The following is a 20,585-nucleotide window of genomic DNA, read 5'->3' on the forward strand; positions in this document are numbered from 1 at the left end:
AAGATTATAGCAATAACGGTTATTGTAGTCCAGGAAATATAATGTTCTTTTTTGATATGTTACCCAAGTTCTCAGACTAAATCCAAACATGCTTCACAATGCTAAAAGTAGTTCCCCAACCACCACCCTAAAAAAAGCAAGCATTACACGATCATTATTTTTGTTTTTGATTTTGGTATTTTTGTTTTTAATTTGGGTGTTTTTGTTTTTAGGTTTTCTTCCTTTTTCTTTTTTTTTTTGTTTTTTTTTGTTTTTTTTTTTTTTTTTGCACTGTCAACTCCATTGTATGTTGGATTCTTCAAAACCCTTCACAGAACATGGCATGGTCACACAGATAGGTTTAATACTTCCTTTTTAGTTTTCCCCATCAGTTTGCAGACCTCTCATGAATATTCCCACTTATTAATAACTTTTCATTAACAAAGCTTAAACAGACTAGCCTAGGCTTTCAGTTCCTCAAAAGCATCCATCCACTGATTTCTCAAAACACTCCCTCTGTGCTTCTCCATCTCCTTCCTGCCAGGCCCAGGTGGCACTTTGGATGTGGCCCTTACCACCTGCTCTCATAGCACCCTGTCCCTTACTCTTAACAAACAGCACACTTCATTGTAATCACTTGTGAAATTGGCTGGTTTCCCCTCTAAACTGTAAGCCCTGAGAGGATGAGGATCTATTTGTTTTATTCACAACTAAAATTTCAGCACATAACATGTATAGCACATGCTCAGTGAATAGTTTTTGGATAAAAGAACTTTTTTTTTCTCCTAGCTACTTTTTAGCAGTTTTAAAAAAGCCTTCTACTTGGAGCACCTAAGAAAACCTATCTATTCTATATAAAAATTAATATTCTAACATCCACTCCAAAATAGCACTGACCAATCTACACAATATACAAAATGATATGATTCACTTATGATACGTATGACATACATAAATTTAAAATGTGTTTTTATAACAGAAAATAACAAGTTAAGAAAATACATGATAAACGTTTTACCTCATAAAAATTATATGGGCTCAAATTCTGAACACTAGCTTTCAACAACCTCCTTGTTCACTCCTCACTCCACTATGTCAACGAAAAAGAGTCAAACTGTGTAAAGTATTTTAAGAGATTTATTCCGAGCCAAATATGAGTGACCATGGCCCATGACCCAGCCCTCAGGAGGTCGTGAGAACATGTGCCCAAGGTGATCAGGGTGCAGCTTGATTTTACACATTTTAGAGAGGCATGAGACATCAATGAAATATGTTCAAGAAATACATTGGTTTGGTTCAAAAAGGCGTGACAACTCAAAGTGCACGGGGTGGGGGGTGGCTTCCAGGCTATAGATAAATGTAAACATTTTCTGATTGACAATTGGTTGAGTTTGTCTAAAGACCTGGGATCAGTAGAAAGGAAGTGTTCAGGTTAAGATAAAAAATTGTGGAGACCAAGGTTCTTTGAAGTCTTATAGTGGCTGCCCTTAGAGATAATAGATGACAAATGTTTCCTATTCAGACCTTAAAAGGTGCTAGACTCAATCTCTTCAGGATAGGGAGGGCCTGGAAGAAAAAGATCTAGCTTTAATAGAGATTCTTTACAGATGCACATGTGACCCAACAAAGGACAGCTTTGCAGGACCATTTCAAAATACGGCAAAGAAACATACTTTTGGGGTAAAATATTTCTACTTTCTTCTTTGTCAGGCAATGTTATGCCAGAGTCAGATTGGAAAGTCAGTCATGATATATAGGGTTAAATGTAACCCATTTGATCAGAATTTATAGTTTGTAGGGCATGACTCCCCAGACCCCTTAGATAAGAATTTGGGCAGCATAAAAAAAAAAAAAAAAAATCCAAGTTTAGTCCTGTCCTCAACTGCTTTCAATGGCTCTTGTTTGCTTTTCTACATTAAGGACCTCCTTCTACCTCCACCTCTCAAATATGGCTGTCAAATATCTCAAAGGCCAAAGGGAGTGGAGGATTCATCTCCACTCTCTAAAGAATGAGTTCAGTTGATTGAATTATTCAGTTGTTATAGCAACTGCATTATTCAATCGGTTGATATTTAGTCAATTATTCAATTACCATCCAAAGACCAGTTCTTTCAAATCTCTACATTGCCAACCTCTTTCCTGGAGTGCAGACCTTTATCCTATCCAATTATCCACCTAAAATCTCTACCTTGGGGTCATCGAGACATTTCAGATGCAGTGTCCACGAAGGTCATAATTCTCTGAAAAGAGGCTTCTCCTCCTCCAATAACTGACTTACGTTATTGGCACCAAGCCAGTAGCCCAAGGCTCAAACCTGATTCGCGGGCCCAGCACCTCCCTCTCTCTCATCACCCACCTCCACTTGTTCACCTGTGTAATCTTCCTAGTTATCTCTCAAATACTGCTGCACCTCCACTTCCCTAAGGCCTTAATCAAGCCCAATAACCTACCTCCCTCCTGATCTACAATAACTTATGAGCGCCTTTCCTGCTGACTCACTGCCAGACGGAGGGCATGTATTCTGTTCTCCCATAACATTGCATTACAAGGACTTCTGTTCCGGTCCATGGGGATCGTGTCTGTTTTGGTCACATTGTATCTCTTCTGGTGCCTAACATAATATTTAGCACAACTAGGCAGGCAACCAGTGACCACATGAATGAATGAATGCATGCATAGATGACACAGCTGGCATTCTCAGAATTAGATTCTGCCGCCTACCATAAACTCAAATTAATGTTCGTGTAAACATTTTTTTCTAGAGGGGAAGTAAAGGCACAGCAACCTTAGGTTTATACCCGAGAGCAAACCTTCACTCTGTGCACTCGCACACATATCCATGTCACTATCTGTACATTCTTACTCACGCTGCCTGACACCATGGGGCTATTTGGTTAAAAAAAAAAAAAAAAAGGACAGAATCATAGGCAACATTTTTTTTTTTTTTTTTTACCAGAAAAAAAAAATGTAATAGGACAAGGCACAGCTCTTCTGAATATTTTCCAAAATGTAATGAACAAACACAGCATCACCTTCAAGTCCTCTGTGGCCTGGGGAGGTGCTTGGCCTCTAGGAGATAGGCCTCTAATAATCAGATCAAATTCCAGCATTCCTAAGCAAGGAAACAAGGCCACCTTCCATAATCACCAACATCACTCCCCGCTGGGTAATCCATATGAGCCCTTAATAATGATGCTATGGGAAATGGTATTTCCACGTGATGTAATCATTTATATGGAATCATGTCTATTCACTCATGACATTTTAAAAGTCTGCACTAGGAGTAAATGACAATAAAGTTCTTCCTTCCTCGTTTGGAAATTTGTCTCTAATGAAAAATTTCTTAACCACAGTAGTCAGCAAATGACTGGGATTGTTAAATAGGCGTATCCCAAGCAATCCCAGGCCTGCCTCTCGGCCAATGCCAACACACAACAGTGGCATCAGTGAAAACTCTCCCAGGCACGATAAAAGAGAAGGAAGGTTCTAAAACCAGACAGCCTGTGCTTGAATCCTGGCTGAACCACTTTGCAGCTGTGTGACTATGGACAATTTCCTATTTCTCTTTCAGTTTTCTCACATTTCAATCCAGGTGATCATAGCCCCGCCTTACCCAGGGTTTGTACTGAAGATTAAGAGTTAATATTTCTTAGGACAATGCCTGGCACAACCTGAGTGCTCAATAAATGTTAGTGATAGTAATGAAATTATTATATTACAACACTAATATATGACTATTATTATTAATTTCAGTTCCCTCCCAGTGATCTCCATAAGGGATTCCATGCCCCATCTGTTCTCTTAAATATTAAGACCAGTGGTTTTCAGATTTTAGCATGCACCAGAATCATCCGGAGGGCTTCTTAAAACACAATTTACTGTGCTCTAGATGCAGAGCTCCTAATGCGGAGTGCGTGAGAACGTGCATTTCTAACAAGTTAATCTCAGGTACGTAGGTGCTGCCAGACTAGAAGAACATCAGTGGAGGAGAATGCATGGGTCTAAACCACGGGGCTTTTTTTTTTTTTTTTTTTTTGAGATGGAGTTTCGCTCTTGTCGCCCAGGCTAGAATGCAATGGTGCAATCTCGGCTCACTGCTGCAACCTCCGCCTCCCAGGTTCAAGCCATTCTCCTACCTCAGCCTCCCAATTAGCTAGGATTATAGGTGCTGCCACCACGCAGGGCTAATTTTTGTATTTTTAGTAGAGATGGGATTTCACCATGTTGGCCGGGCTGGTCTCGAACTCCTGACTCAGGTGATCCACCCAACTCGCCTCCCAAAGTGCTGGGATTACAGGCGTGAGCCACTGTGCCCGACCACCACCAGGGCTTTTAATGGCCCTCTGCTCACTTAGAATGACCCTCCTGGACTCCATCACAGTAACTCCAAACTCAGCTCAAGCATCAGGAATCCTCCAGGGCTCATGTGGCGTCTCTATGCAAGGCTATAGCAAAGCACTGTGATCAATGAAATCAGCTCCATGAGACTGGGAGTTCTTGACAATCAGGACTTCACCTTACTCAGGACTTGGGACATTAGAAAACTCCCAATAAATGGTGACTGATAGTTGGAAAAGCCAATGGCCAAAGGCATCCCTGAGAAACAAACCAACCTGGAAAGTCTTGAAGACCAGCTCTCGGAATTGTTCACTGGACATGAGTGTCCAGAGTGTCTCTGCTGTCCCATCCAGCAGTCTCTTCTCTGCTCAATGGAGCATGAGTCCTTTGCCTTTAACCACAACTTTCCCTCTCACTCTTTGAGGGTAACAGAGCTTCAACTTTGGGCTTCTCACTAGCAGGGCCCCCCATGGGTGTGACAAGCTGCTGGGAGATGCTGAGTGTTCTCAGGGAGAGGGGAAGCCAGATTGCAATCAGCACGCCTGTTTTTGTAAGCATTTCTGGTAAATTGCCCAAGATCTCCACAGAAACAGGCAGAAATCTCCAGTAAATTATCATCTCTTTTTCTCATTTTAAATATTCACTTTCACACCTAATTTTGTATTAATTTTTTTTTTTTTTTTTTTTTTTTGAGACGGAGTCTCGCTCTGTCGCCCAGGCTGGAGTGCAGTGGCGCAATCTCGGCTCACTGCAAGCTCCGCCTCCCGGGTTCACGCCATTCTCCTGCCTCAGCCTCTCCGAGTAGCTGGGACTACAGGCGCCCGCCACCACGCCCGGCTAATTTTTTGTATTTTTAGTAGACGTGGTTTCACCGTGGTCTCGATCTCCTGACCTCGTGATCCGCCCGCCTCGGCCTCCCAAAGTGCTGGGATTACAAGCGTGAGCCACCGCGCCCGGCCTGTATTAATTTTCTTAAAGAGAGTCTCCAAATTGTTTACCTCGTAGGCCTCACAAAACTTGGATCTGCCCCTGCTTCATATCCCCTATATACTCTGCTCCTTCATCACCCACCCTGGCTCCCCATGAGAACACCTTACCAGGTCAGGCACACTTTTATAAACACCTCCTAGGAAGGATTTAACAGCTCAGCTCCTAAAGAGGAGTTTAAGGTGTCTCGCTGTTTCACCTCCACGTGAAGATAGAGGGAAAAAAAAAAAAAAAAAATCTGTGCCAAGATTGACGCAGGCAAAATATTCTACCTGATCCTCCCATCACAGGCAAAGCCTTTTCTCAACAGTTAACGGGCAACAATTCAAGGTAATTTAAATATAAAACCCCTTCCATTTGTGTGTAATTACCAACAATTACAAGAAAAGTTTTAAGAAAGCAAGTGTTCTCCACAACAAGAAATATTATTTGAATTCAGAGTACTACTTTTCACTCACCTTCCATTCTCCACAGTATAATAATTTTAATTTGAAAATTACTTTCCTGGTTTACATGCACTTAAAGAAATTGTCAGTTGTTATAAATCCTTTACTCAAAAGTCAAATAAGGAACTTGATTCCTCGCCAGACCATCACATTGTAGTACTCCACAATTTCCAGAAGCAGTAATTCTGGAAATAGGTTTAAGGAAAAATATATATTCGTGTGTGAGCACAGATTTACACAAACACAAAGTCCTTTCCAGGTGACAAGAGACCGCTAATCATCTTGCAGCTGTAAGAAATCAAGCTGAAATTGATTTCAAAGCCCACTCAGCTGAGAAACTCACCTCTGCAGGAGTCCATAGTAAAGCACAAAAATAATATGAAAATTAGCTGTTCCTTCCATGTGTAACACAGAGAAAATATATATGCAATTTTATTAATTGGCCCTGTTTGGATATATCAGGCCTTTCAAAATATGTTAAGACACATAATAAATTTTATCTTTTAAAGGTAGCTGTTCATCTACTTGTCACAGATAGGTCATAGTTTGACCACACAAGTGCAATGAAAACAGTGTTCACTTTATTCCTGAGGGCTACTTTAACTCCATTAATCCCCAGGAGATAGGATCTATGAATATAAATTTGAATTCTTACATTAAATCTGCCGGATTTACACTCTCCATCTTAGAGACAGCATGGAATAGTGAAAAAGTACGAGTTCTGCACTCAGAAATAGCCACATGCAATTTCTAAATTCACCACCGACCTGTACAAATTACTGGACTCCTCTCTGCCTCAGTTCCTTGTCCGCACAGCGGAATAGTATCTACTTTGTAGATTTCATAGACAAGATAAAGTGCCTAACGTGGAGCTTGGCACAGAGTTAATTCTTAATAATTTTATTTTAAGCATGGTTTTGACAATTCTTATTGCTTTGGAATGACTGATCAGGCTAATGACAGATACTCTTCAAAGATTTACATTCTCCCTGCATTTAAATACTTAGAACCAGCGATTACACAGGTGCTGCTGAGGCAAAGCGCAGCGCCATTGGTCTCGTTCTAAACACCCACCTGTGAGGAATAAGTGCCTTAAAACTCCCCTTTGTATTAATATCAACACCTGTGCTACCCAACAGCACACCAGCCCGGCTCTCAGAGGTCTGCCCTTTGACAGGTGTACAACAAATATTTGTTGAATTGAAATGCTACTGACTCAAGCAAAAATGAATGCTAATGGAAATCATAATCCATACAAATCCTTCAATAAGTGGTGTCTGAATTCTGTGCGTCCTGAAGCAGGTGTTCTAACGTCTCACTGTTCAACGAGAAGCTGCTTGGTAGTTTAAGTGTTCGCACCCATGTACCTTCCAGACCAAGCTCTTGTAAGCATCTAGAAGAGGCTGAAACCCTCAGTCAGCATCGCACAGAAGTTCATTCAGACTAGAGAAAACCTCTTTTATGGCAACCCAATCATTTAAAAAAGCCGTCAGCACACCATTTGCTTAACAAATGGACAGTGCAGTGGGGGAACTAATTGCGGAAATTAATCGCCTCTCAAGTTCACCACCAGCATCACTGTCTTTATTTTTAACTTACTTATCTTCAGTGGAATTGAGACACTGTTACCTACGCAATTATCCCAAGGATTTCTGCTCTTGTGTCGCTGAGCAAATGTCAGCGCAAAGAATTAAAGTTGAACCTCCGGGTCTCTACGAAGAGAGCGTATTAAAGCCCACCCAGCTGAGGAACTGACCTCTGTGGAAGGAGTCCTGGATGTGGCGGTGACTAACTCCGTAGCGCCCCGGGGAGACTGAATGTGTGGCCTTTAAAATGCAAAGAAATCCTGGGTCAGGCTGCCCTCCCCTAGTGCGCCTTCCAGTACGCCTCGCCTGGATTTCTGCCTTCAGTCCTCGGGACACCTTTCTCATCTCTGAACCACAAGCAGCTCCGGGGTAGCACCTCCACTGAATTCTCATCCTGGACCCTCCAGGTCCCCAGCTCCCAGCTTTGGTTGAGAGAAGACGCCCACCCCCAGGCGGCGACCCTGCTGCCCGGCCCACGCGCGCTGCCAGGTGAACCCGGCACCGCCCTCACCTGTGCGAGGCCGCGTTCGGGGGCTGCAAAGCTGGGCCGGCGCGCGCCCCTCACCTGCACGGGACCTGCTGCGGTCGCCACTCGGGAGCGCAGGGAGCAACCGTGACGCGGCGGGGGCGGGGGCATCACCGAGGGCCCCCGGACTTCCTCGGCCCTCCCGCCCTTGCGAGCCCCGCCTTAAAGGGGAGGAGGCGGCCGCGCGTCACCTTTGAGCAGCCTCCCACCCAAGCGCCCGCGCTGCCGCCGGGAGCTCAGCCGGGTGTTGCAAGGAGGCGCTGTGCTAGGTCTGGGCACTGGCTGGGCGTAGAGAAGGCGATTACTTGTAACTCATTCGTCTGGGTTGGCTCACAGGAAAAGGAAGGTGTGTCCAAAAAGTCCGAAGTGAGGAAATAGGACGAGGATGGCTTGCAAACTCGTAAAGTAAAGTCTTAATAAGCTGTCTTCGCTGATACTCAGAAGGGTTCTCTTCGCGCCTGTAGGTCCCTAATAGATTCCTGGGAAGACAGCAGCCTCCCTTTGTAACGCCCTGACCCTGGGAAGAGGTACCCGAGCCAGACAGCCTATTAAACCTATGCCACGTGTGCGCGACTGTGGGTGGAAGATGCCCGCCCAGATCCACAGAACTGTTTCCTGAGCCTTGGTGCCTCATCTATGAGATAAGGCCGGCGTACTGCTCAGCAAGCCGTCCCGAGTACTCGGCAGAGAACCCTAAAGACCCTCCCGTGCGACTGTTGGCACTCAGCGAATATTTGCTATTTATTCCCCCTTTCCCTTACTTTCTTTTTCTACTTTTTTTTACCCCGCTTTCCTGCTGTAATTGTCTTATTGTACTTTGTCTGCTCGGTTTCACTGCCTGGTCAGTTTCTTTTCCCGTCTGTTAATGAGCCTAAGTCTGCGCTGCAGGAATTTGGGTGGATTAGGAAAAGAAATGTATGGTATGATCCATGCCTTCCGGGAGATCAGGGACTCCTCCTGGGAAATAGCATTTTTGAAATTAGATACAAGAGAGTTACAGAAAATAACCTTAAAACGGGAATGGGACCTCTGGGAATAGGCGGGCTCTGAAATGAAGCGTTTAGTTGGTGTAACTGGTGATGAAGAGCTCCGGTTTTGGAGTCAGACCTCAAATCAAATTCTACCTGGGCAACTAATTGTGTAAATGGACGAGTTCACTTAACCTCTCTAAATTTTAACTTCAACAAACTGGTTATTTAAGCTATGAAATAGCTTAAAATAATAGCTATCTCATACTTTCTGAGAAATTAATTAGGTAATTCAAATAAAATCCTCATTACAGTGTCCTGGGCCATGGTAACCACTTAAAAGTTAGCTATTAACAATACTAAGATAGGAAATGGGAGAAAGGGGGATAAAAATTTAGAAAACACGAGGACGTGATAGAAAACAGCTGCCATTGTCATGCAATTCCTACTTACAACAATAGCTACCACTGAGGATCACAACTTCGCACCAGTTTCTGTGATTGGCATGTAACACGTGATCATATTGAATTTTCACAAACCAGGAGACAGTTAATAAAACCGCTGATTCAAGATGAGGAAAATAAGCATCAGAACCATGAAATAACCTGCCTGAAGCTATGAGTCAAGTTAGTAGCCGACTCAGAACAAGCTGAGGCCTATGGCAAAATTGGCTTTTCCCACTGTGCCAAAGGTTACAGCCCCTACCAGAGAACAGAGAGAGGTAAGGGTAAAACAGCATGAAAGGAAGAAGAGAAAGAGCAGTAGGTAGAAGAAGCAATCATACCTTTAAAGCTGACTAAGAATACAAATGAATTAAAATAGTAAGTGAACCCACACAAAAGCTTTTTGCCTTTAACTCCTGCCCCAGCGGAGTTCCTGTTCTGTGGTTCCGGCAGCCCAACCGCATTTTTCAATCATTAAATGGTATAGAAAGTGAAACAACTAAAGATACAGACATCTAAGGTTGCAACTTCCCCTTCCCACCACAATACATTCATCTGCCCAGCTTCCTGGGTTTTTTGTTTTTAATTGTCCAAACGTATTACCTGTCTCCTTTTCTATGTTCCACCCAGGAAATGTCCCTTCCAGGGAATAATATTGTTGCTTATACCAATTTAACTTTACTACATAACCACACCAGCATTTAGAACAGCAACTGGACTCGTACATGTAGCTGATAAATTTTTAACACACTTTTGTTATATTGAATTTCTCTAAACAGATTTTGAACCAGGTCTTACATTATGGGCACTGGTCAGTGATGTCATAATTATACTTAAAAAAATAAAATCTCCTGCACGTATCATAGGCAGCTTTCTCTCTCTTGTGAGCAACCAGATATTTGGCCTCTGAAGAAATGCCCCTATTGTCAATGTGATAATTGAAGTGGAGATTTCCCACTTTCAGATATAATTGCTTTTATATCTTAGACAATGTATGCTTGGTTGCATGACAATCTAATATTGGCACCTCTTCTTTTAAATTGTAAATGGAAGATGTGTCTTCTGCAGGCCCAGTGTACTCCTTGGCTATCACAGCTATACTACCTGTCATACAGGCAGAAGCACTGTTAAGTGCATACAAAGGCTAGATAACAATTAGTGCAGTTATCCAGCAATGTCCCTGTGCCTTTTTGAATGAGCCAGAGTATTTCAAATGGAACAAGTGAAAATTGCTGTAGCCACCTAGAATCTCTGACAATGAGGGTTAAAGCAGTCTTCCCCAAAGAAGACAAGACCCTGTCTGTAAATGCATAGGATCTAGAGTTCCATATCTTCTCTGCTCAGTGGGAACCTCCTTGGGTCATCCTATCAGAGATGGCCACGCAGTCAACACAATCTGGCTCCAATTGGAGGACACAGGGCTAATCTCGCCAGGACAAGTCCCTCGATGTCAAAGAGAAAGCTGTCTGAGATTTGCTAGCAGTAATGTAGGGCTTGGCACCTAGCTTCTCTCAGTTTCCTTCATTGGTGCTTCTCGTCATTTCTGGGCCAATAAGAGCAGAAGAGCAATAAGAAAAACGACTGAGACATAAACATGTCAATCTAGATCTACCAAGGGTTAAAACAAATATAATGGTTACAGCAAAATTTAGTCTATTGTCCAAGTAACAAATGTTTATTTTAGTGGGTGCTTTAAGGAAGTATGTGCACACTGTTACGTGGCGTTGAGAAACGGTATTTCTTTTATTGTTAGTGCAAATAGTCTTTGTTATTATATGTACTCAGGATTTTTTTTCCTTTGGTATAATTGTCATCTTATCCCCTTTTTATAGGCAGGTGTGGAGAGACCAAATTTAATGACTCACTCCAGACCTAGCTCTGCCACTTACTAAATGAGTTTTTCCCGTAGGCTTCACTTTCTTGAATAAAAGAATGGCCCTAACAGAAAATGAGTCTTATTCTCTAATTATTCAGAAAGGCTTCTTATAAAATCTCTTTGGAAACCAACATCAGCACTGAATTGTCTTAATGATGATTCTATGTATCAAATTCTTTCAAATACCTAAACATGTATTTAACGCAAGCTGATTAGCTGGAAACGTTCACAGGTAGTAAGTTGTTCAAAGATCAATTTTTATGGTTGTTATACTTTTACTGGGTGAGAGTTTTTATGGCCAAAATGAACATCTGGTAGTGGTTGCTTCTGAAAAGTTAAAATTATTAGAGGCTTGACGTTAACTCTTAAGAGACTTAGTCTGCCATTCATCAGATGGGTAAAGCAGAACCAAATTTACTTCTTCAGATGAAGGTTAACTTTGCCCAAGATTACTACCTCTGTACCAACATTTTTGTCTGACAATCTGAATTTCATTCAGTTAATTGCTTAAAACTTCCCCTAGGCCAGGGGAGAGGTTCATACTGTCGAGAATTTCTGTGGCCCCAATTCACATTTATTGAATTGTTCTCTAGTGTGTTGTCATTGGCAATAGTGGGGGGGTATCTTAAGAATCAACCTTGGGAAATACGTTGTTGAACATACATTTGGAATGTTGGTCAGGGTCATTGTTTTTTAAAATAACATTGCCTGTTTTAAGATGATCCAAGGTGGAAGTTATCACTCAGATACAAAAATCTTGGGCTTTTCCACAGCAAATGGTTTTTTTGCATCCTGTGGGTTCTGCAAATAACACAGCTGAATTTGCTTTCCTCTCTAACTGAGCCACTAGAATGCACAGAGTGGCCCACCTTTGGCAAGTATTCAGAAATGCTTATTTGTACATTGCACATTACAGTTACCTGTTTTTCTACCTGTATTTTCCAAAATGGGAGATGAAACTAGGGGAATTTTCAGACAAAGAATATTTAGATAACAATCAATTCTCCATGCAAAATAAGAAGTACATTCATTCCTATATTCATTCACATAATTGGCATGTTTCATCAGCTAGGACCAGGACCACAAACTGGGGTGCCTACATGAGCGACACTGGTAAAACAGAGATTGACTGTGGTCACATAAGAGAAGATAGAGACTGTGGCAAATACCAGAGGGTAGGCCCACCTAAAGACATTCAGATTTACTTATTGTTAACCCTGTGCTGGCCAAAAAAATACAGGTGGCCAAAAGCCTAGCAACCAGTTTGAATGCCCTGATCCATATATTAAGCTCTGTGATAAACACTGTGGATATAACGCAAATATGATGGCTTCTGCCCTCCAATGGCTCACATTTTCACTAGAAGATGTGTAAACAGATAAACACAATGGAGTGTCAGAGTGAAGAGGCCTTGACAGCAGCACCTGCAGAGCCCAGGAAGTGGTGTAAAAAGCCAGGTAGAAAATATACCAGAGAAGCAGCTGAAACTGGGACCCCAGTCAGTCGCAAGTGATGAAAAAGGGAGTTTTCATGGGTGAAACCTGGGTTACACCACTGAGATAAGTACAGATTCAACTGGCAGACAAAGATCAGTTCAATAAATGAAGCCAGCCATCTGACATTATTTCCATAATCTTCTACTCAGAAAATCAAAATATAGATACATGTGGAGAAATAATAACTATATCTATGGCTAAGGACATTAACAAATTTTGGACTTGACGTCTCCAGTCTGTCTTTGTGACTGGTTGGGATGTATAATTTGCATAAGTTTTCATTCATCCAGTCTCCAATTACTGCCTGTAATGATGACCTACAAAGAAAGTACAAAATCACTAATTAATGGATTGAAAAGTAGTCAGGAAATAGATGAGGTCTTATTAAGTGCATAAGGACAACATTTGCAAACCAACCTGGTATGCACCTACCTGCTTTACTGATTTTTCTTTTAGGCACATCTTTGTAGTGACAATTGTTGCCACTTTCTGAAAAAATCCAAAATAGAAAACAAGATAGTAAGTAATCTGACCTCAAGACTAAGTGAATTTCTTAATTTCCAGTATGTGCTAAAGTTTTTCATTTTTCCTATTGAGAAATACCCAACTATAATGAAAAATTATACATTCTCTAAAGCGCTTGTGCTTTTAAAAAGTAAACTTTGATTAGGTTGAACTTCTATTCAGCTGACTTTAAAATGGAGAAGAGTAAGGAAAACCCAATTCAGTCAGCACAAAAATATATTTTAGATATTTTAAAGGGAAAGGAGTAGCTTCATTTGTTAATATCAGACATCTTCTCAGTTGTAGTTTAGAACTTTCTACAGTGACCTTTGCATCCACCTTCGGTGTGGGGTGTGACCTGCCTCCTTATCCCTGATGGTTTTTGGTGAAAGTGAGCCCTACTTGATTACTTTGCAAAATGTAGTTCTATTCCAGCACCTCTCATCTGAAAACCCCAGCTTTGTATTTCAAACTATGTGTACTGCTTTCATACACATTCATTGGCAAAATATGCTCAAGGAATCCACAAAACTAAGAAGAGAATCCTGGCTATGTGTTCATACAGCAGATTAAACTATTCTGGGTCTCTGTTAAGTTTTGTGTCTGTAATCTCTCGTTTCTGAAAGACTATCTTCTCCAGCAATGAAAACCAATCACTTCTCTTGAGAACCAACCAAATCCCAACATCATATTGTTGCACCTGAACATAATATTCGTATTTTAGTACATCACTGAAATACAATTTTGTTAAGCAATATTTCTTTGAGAGCTGGAAGTAAAGTAACAAGGAGTAGGCTCAGAGATCCACATTTAAAATGCATGTGGACACATTATCCTGCTGGCTGCCCATCTTCTAGGTAGTTCTAAAGTAAACATTTTAGCAAGGTGTGCTCAGGGAGGCTCGTGTCCTCTGCAAGATAGAAACTTCCATGGTCACTTAATGATGAAACATGGCAGGCGAATAAAAGGCAGAATTAGCAGCACCATGAAAAGTGTGACTGGAAGTCAGAAGGGTGGAAATTAAAAATAGAAAATCAAGTGATCAATGAACAGTGGGGGGAAGCAAGCTGGAATTTAAATTGGCAAGACAAAACTACTATGGGCCATCAGGACAAGAAGACCAGAAAGTGTGAAGATAAACAAGGTAGACAAGTCAAAAGGAACGGTCTGATTACATAAGCAATGATGATAATGAGCCCAATATAATCAAAGTTTGTACTATCTATAGCTGTAATGTAAGTCAGACAAGAAAATTGATTTTTTTTTCTTTGGAATCACACTTTCCTCAAGGTGTGGCTGTCACTGCAGTTTTTTGAAATACAGCAATACTCTGCTTAATGAACTACCATTGTTCCTTATCTGACTATATTATTCTCTGAGAATATAAAAACTCATTAGCTCATTCCTATAAATGCAACTCAGGTGAATGCATATGCCTATTGTTATTAAGAAGAGTATAATGTTAAAAAGAGTTATTTGCAAGAATTAATGTTTTGTTTTAATATGTAGCATCTACCTAACATGAGCTCTCAAAATCAAATTTGCAATTATATCTGCAGAAAATATATTTTTATTCCCCATTAATGTCTTTGTTTTTTTCTCACCTTGATTTGCCACCTTTCCCATCACCCCATTTATTCTTTCATTTTCTAGTATCTGGCTAGATTCATTGTCAGTAACATGTGTCCAAATTCTATCTGCTCCAAAGCCCACATAAATTATTGTCTCCTCCAGAAAGAATCCCCTCATTCCTCAACCAGAAAAGAGCTCTCTCTCTCAGGAATCCCCATAGCGGCCGGACACGGTGGCTCACACCTGTAATCCCAGCATTTTGGGAGACCAAGGCAGGTGGATCACGAGATCAGGAGTTCAAGACCAACCTGGCCAAGATGGAGAAACCCCATCTCTACTAAAAATACAAAAATTAGCCTAGCATGGTGGCGGGTGCCTGTAACCCCAGCTACTCAGGAAGCTGAGGCAGAGAATTGCCTGAACCCGGGAAACAGTGGTTGCAGTGAGCCAACATCGCGCCACTGCACTCCAGCCTGGGCAACAGAGCAAGGCTCCATCTCAAAAAAGAAAAAAAAAGAAAAAAAGAATCCCCATAGCAATATTGCCAGTTTTAAAATGCTTCATTCAAGAACAACTGCTTCTGTCTTTATAAAATACTTATTTGGAATATCTGTCTTATCTTTCAAACATTTGTTTCAGAAATATTTCTGGAATACTCTGCTAGACAGTCTAGGCAGAATGCAAGCTTTCTGATTTCACACACTTATCAACATACTAGTTATCTAGTGTTGTATAACAAATAACCCAAAAACTTAGCTGTTTAAAGCAACAAGCATTTATTATCTGAGTTTTGGTGGGACAGGAATGCTAGTCTGGCTTAGATGGGTGCTTCTGACTCAGGACCTCCCATGAGGTCACAGTCAAGCTGTCCACCAGGGCTGCAGTCATCTCAATGGCCACCTGGGTCCAGAGTGTCAGCTTCAAATCTCACTCATATGGTTGTTCGTAGAACTCACTCAGTTCCTTGACAAATGGACCTCTACATAGGTGGTCTCATGTTATGTGTCCTCATATTATGGCAACAAGTAATGAAAGAGAGAGAAATTGCAAGAGAGAGAGACCAAGATGAAAGCTACCATCATTTTATAACCTAATCTTGGAAATGACGTCCTACAACTTCTGCCATATTTTACTCACTAGATATAAATCAATAAGTTCATCAAAAATGCAGTGAAAGGGAACTGCATAAGGGCATGAACATCAGGAGGATGCAATCAATGGGGGCCAATTTAGAAACTGCCAATGACACCTAATTAGCACAACAGATATATAATAAATGTCTGATAAAAAATCTGTTTAGAGTTTGTTGAGTTTCTTGAATCTATGCGTTTATAATTTTCAAAATTTGATGAAAAATGTTTTAGCCATAATTTCCTCAAAATTTTTATGTCCCCACCTCACCCCACTTTTTCTTTTTTTGGGTGCCTGTTACAGATAGGTTAGGCCATTTGACATTGCCCTACTGTTAACTAATACTTTGTTCATTTTTTTTCTTTTCGTCAAGCTTCTTTTCTCTGTGTGTTTCATTTTTGGATAGTTTCTATGTGTTCAAGTTGATTAATTATTTTCTGTAATGTTTTATCTCTGCTAATCAACACATTTTTCATCTCAGACCTTGTATTTTTCTTTTTTAGGATTTTTACTTGTATCTTTTATATAGCTTTATAGCTTTTGTTTTTCTCCTTCTTATGTTTATCTTTTCCTCTGCTGAAAGTAGAGAATACATTGATAATACTGTTTTATCCTCTTTGTCTACTAACTCTATTATCAGTTTTATTTTTATTTCTGGGTTTCTTTAGGTTGATTTTTTCCTACTTGTAATGGGTCTTTTTCTTCTCTACATGCCTAATAAATTTTGATTAAGTGTCATACAATGTGAATTTTATTAGATGTAAAATTTTTTAGAATTATTATTTCTTTAAATATTACATGGATTTTTTTTTTCTTGAATGTAGGTAAGTTACTTGGAAATAATTTGATTTTCTTGAGACTTGTTTTTAAGCTTGGTTGGGTGGATCCAGAACAATCTTTAGTCCAGGTTATAACTTTTGAGGATTCTACTGCATGTGTTAGCTCTTTCCTTACTGCCTTATGGGAACTTGAACTATTCTTAGCCCTGTATGAACCTCAAGGATTGTTCCACCTGCTTCTTTCTGGTGGTTTCCTGAAATACATTAGCTAATTGGTATTAAGGTAAACATTGAGAGAAATTCCTGGTTGATAGAGCGCTTTCTCTCTCTCTGGGGAGGGCGGCAGGAGTTTCCCCTCTATTCCCCCCCGCCACAAATGATGGCCACATTGGCCTTTCTAATCTCTCCTCAACTCAGAAAAGCCACCAGGATTTTCTGGATGTTCCTATTCCAGAGCCGTGCCCTGGAAACTCTACAGTCAGCTGAAGATACTCTAGGACTCATTTCATTTATTTCCCTGTTCTTAAACTTCACAGTACTGCATTGTCTGTTGTTTAATACCTGAAAATGCTATTGTTCTATATGTTTGGCTTGGTTGTTGTTGTTAAATGTAGGAAGACAAATTCAGCCCCTTTTAGTCCATGAGGGCCAGTAGCTGAAGTCTAATCCTATAGACATTTGGCTCAATTTCAAACATTTAGCCTCCCGGAGACCTGTATGACATTTATTCTTTGTGAGAGAAGAGACTTGACTAAACTTTTTATAGCTGACAGAGACATGTACTAGGAGTCAGAATATCTGAGTTCATAACTTGGCTCTTCAGAAAATTATAGTGGCATTTTTCAGGCAATTTCCTGAAGAGATTAGACCAGATCAAAGATTCTTAGTATTTTAATTCAAGAAATTTACTGTATTACTATTATTATTTTCAATTTGGTTACCTTGAATATCTTACTGGCAGCTCAGATAAGTTGGTCCAGCCCCAAAATTCTTATAATGCCACCAATACCCAATCAGGGGTCTGACAGCTATAACATCTGTGTTGATCCAATTCCAGCCAAAAACAAAGCAGCAGCATCTTAGAAAGCCTATGCAGTTTTAGTACGGGAAATTGTCTACTTCCATACTTCCATTAAGAGTAAGCCTTTATAGATCTAGCACCTAAATTTTATAAATCTTTTCCTCAATACTAAATCATATCTTTGCAAAAGAAGTGATAAGACTGCACACAGGGATCACCACTCTCAATATTGACCAGTCTTTTTAAATATCAACTAGGCAGATTTCCAGGTCTCAATGATGCCAAGCAAAATTTCTCTGTCAAGACACTGCTCCTCATTCTCTTTGAAATATGCCAAGGATGAGCTGATTTTTCGTTAAGACACCTGGACAAGATCTCATTGCATTCTAGATTAATAGAACCTGAAGTAATTTGGAAATGAGGCTACCAAGCATAAAGTCACTGAGCAACTTTATCTTTCAAGGTAACTAGCAAAGAATCAAAGACATGACTCACGATCCAAAGCACTCTTAGGCATCTTTCATTTGTAAGTGGAAAAAAGGTACAACAACAGCATCAAAGGGCTTCCCAAAAGTGGCACGTTCTCTATTACTATGCTCAGATGAGTAACTTCTTTACCTGCAAGTTGTCTTTGACTGACCGTGTTCCTGTTCATTCCCAACCCAGCTCAGTGTCTCCTATTATATAATAGGACCTTATCATTTCTAGAACCACCTGCAGCATAAACAAAATCAGCCATGTAAATTTCCATTTCAAATTAGCTCTCTTTCCTAATTTATCTATATATTTTAATGGAATCACTGTTTAAGCTTTGGCTGATCATCTCTTTTTCTGCTTACCTAATGTATTCTATCATCTGAACAACAGTGTTAAAAATTTGAGTGTCTAGAAACTTATACTAGGTTTGTTTGCTTTTTGGCCAACAATGGGGAGATAAAATGGTCATGTTGAGAACTTAAGCAATAACAAGTAAATAAACTAATAGAACCTACTTCGTATAGTGTATGTGCTCAAGCTACTTACTCACTGAGGATGACCTTAAGCAGTTTAACATCCCTTATATGTGAGTTGGAAAGAGTGTCTACATCAAAGGATTAGTGTGAGGATAATACATATTTTCAGTATATCTAAGCCAAGTCAGATTCTCAAGAAATTGAACTGGTGGATGTTGTAGTGATGATAATGGTGATAACGATGATAAAGTTTATGTATGTAAGTAACCCTTATCTCCTCTATTGAGGTTTGTTTCAGCATTTTATTATGAAGAAAATCTCAAACATACAGCAAACATGGAAGACTTACCATGCAAACCTGTATATCCACCACCTAGATTCTACTACACATTTTGTTGCACGCCTGTTCAACCATCTAGCTCTCTATCCATCAGCTGATCTGTTTAATTTTGAAAGATTGAAAAGTAAACTGCAGACATTATTATACACACATACACACTGCATGCATAGTATCAACTACAGTTCAGTATTTTTCTTTCAGTGTAAATGTTATATACATTCACATGATCATAAGTGTAAATTCACTGTTTTGATGAAATAATGTACTTACAGTATCAAGATACAGGACATTCTCTTCACCCCCCAGACTTACTTTAAAGCCCTTACCGTGGCAATACCCCTCCATACACACATATTCACACAAACACACACAGCATTCTCACTTCTCACTTTTTATTTCATCACAGATTCGTTTTGCCTGTTCTGGAATTTCAAATAAATGTACTCTTTTGTGTAAGGTTTTCTTTTTTTTCACATCATTTAATGTTATTGAGATTCATTCATTTTGCTGTGTGTTTTAGTAGTTTGTACTTTTTTGCCAAGTGATAGTTTATTGTATGACTATATCACCGTTTGTTTGTCCGTTTGATTGATGAACACTTGGTTGTGCTCATTTTGGGGATGTTATGAATAAAATTACTATGCACACTTTTTTATAAATTTTACTTTAAGTTCTGGGATACATGTGCAGAATGTGCAGGCTTTTATTTTTTTATTTTTTATTTTTTATTTTTTTTTACCGAGTTGCTTTGTCACCCAGGCTGGAGTGCAGTGGCATGATCATGTATATGTGCCATTGTGGTTTGCTGCACCCAGCACCCTGTCATCTAGGTTTCAAGCCCCGCATGCATTAGATATTTGTCCTAATGCTCTCCCTCCCCTTGACCCCACCCCCCGACAGGCCCTGGTGTGTGATGCTCCCCTCCCTGTGTCCATGTGTTCTCATGGTTTAACTCCCACTTATGAGTGAGAACATGTGGTGTTTGGTTTTCTGTTCCTGTGTTAGTTTGCTGAGAATGATGGTTTCCAGCTTTATCCATGTCCCTGCAAGGGACATGAACTCATTCTTTTTTATGGCTGCATAGTATTCCATGGTGTATATGCACCACATTTTCTTTATTCAGTCTAACATTGATGGGCATTTGGGTTGGTTCCAAGTCTTCGTTATTGTAAATAGTGCTGGTAATGTAAATATATTTGTGCATGTGTCTTTATAGTAGAATGATTTATAACCCTTCTAGTATATACCCAGTAATAGGATTGCTGGGTCTAATGGTATTTCTGGTTCTAGATCCTTGAGAAATCACCATTCTGTCTTCCACAATGGTTGAACTAACTTACACTCCCACCAACAGTGTAAAAGCATTCCTATTTCTCCACAGCCTCGCCAGGATCTGTTGTTTCCTGACTTTTTAATAATTGCCATTCTAACTGGTGTGAGAGGGTATCTCATTGTGGTTTTGATTTGCATTTTTCTAATCACCAGTGATGATGAGCTTTTTTCATGTTTGTTGGCCATATAAAAGTCTTCCTTTGAGAAGTGTCTGTTCATATCCTTTGCTCACCTTTCGATGAGGTTGTTTGTTTTTTTTCTCGTAAAGTTAAGTTCCTTGTAGATTTTGGATATTAGAACTTTGTCAG

At 40.2% G+C, this 20,585-nt stretch overlaps 1 protein-coding gene across 19 annotated transcripts in view; it reads right to left on the minus strand.

The window, feature by feature from the left end:
• MCTP2 (multiple C2 and transmembrane domain containing 2) overlaps positions 1–8,024 on the minus strand; it is a 256,284-nt gene extending 248,260 nt beyond the window's left edge. For 6 of the 19 annotated variants that reach the window (XM_063640081.1, XM_055277123.2, XM_063640079.1 and 3 more), the window contains exon 1: positions 7,848–8,024. Coding sequence is in view for 8 of the 19 variants with exons in the window: in XM_055277120.2 (XP_055133095.1) it covers positions 7,507–7,729 (223 nt within the window). In the remaining 11 variants the exon portion in view is untranslated. Of the gene's footprint in view, positions 1–7,117; positions 7,164–7,506 lie in introns of those variants that run through there. The other 13 variants (XM_063640077.1, XM_063640076.1, XM_063640085.1 and 10 more) reach the window with 10 other exon arrangements.
• Positions 8,025–20,585: the final 12,561 nt, after the last annotated feature.

This window comes from Symphalangus syndactylus, chromosome 5 (assembly GCF_028878055.3).
Source record: "Symphalangus syndactylus isolate Jambi chromosome 5, NHGRI_mSymSyn1-v2.1_pri, whole genome shotgun sequence".
Lineage (NCBI taxonomy): Eukaryota > Metazoa > Chordata > Mammalia > Primates > Hylobatidae > Symphalangus > Symphalangus syndactylus.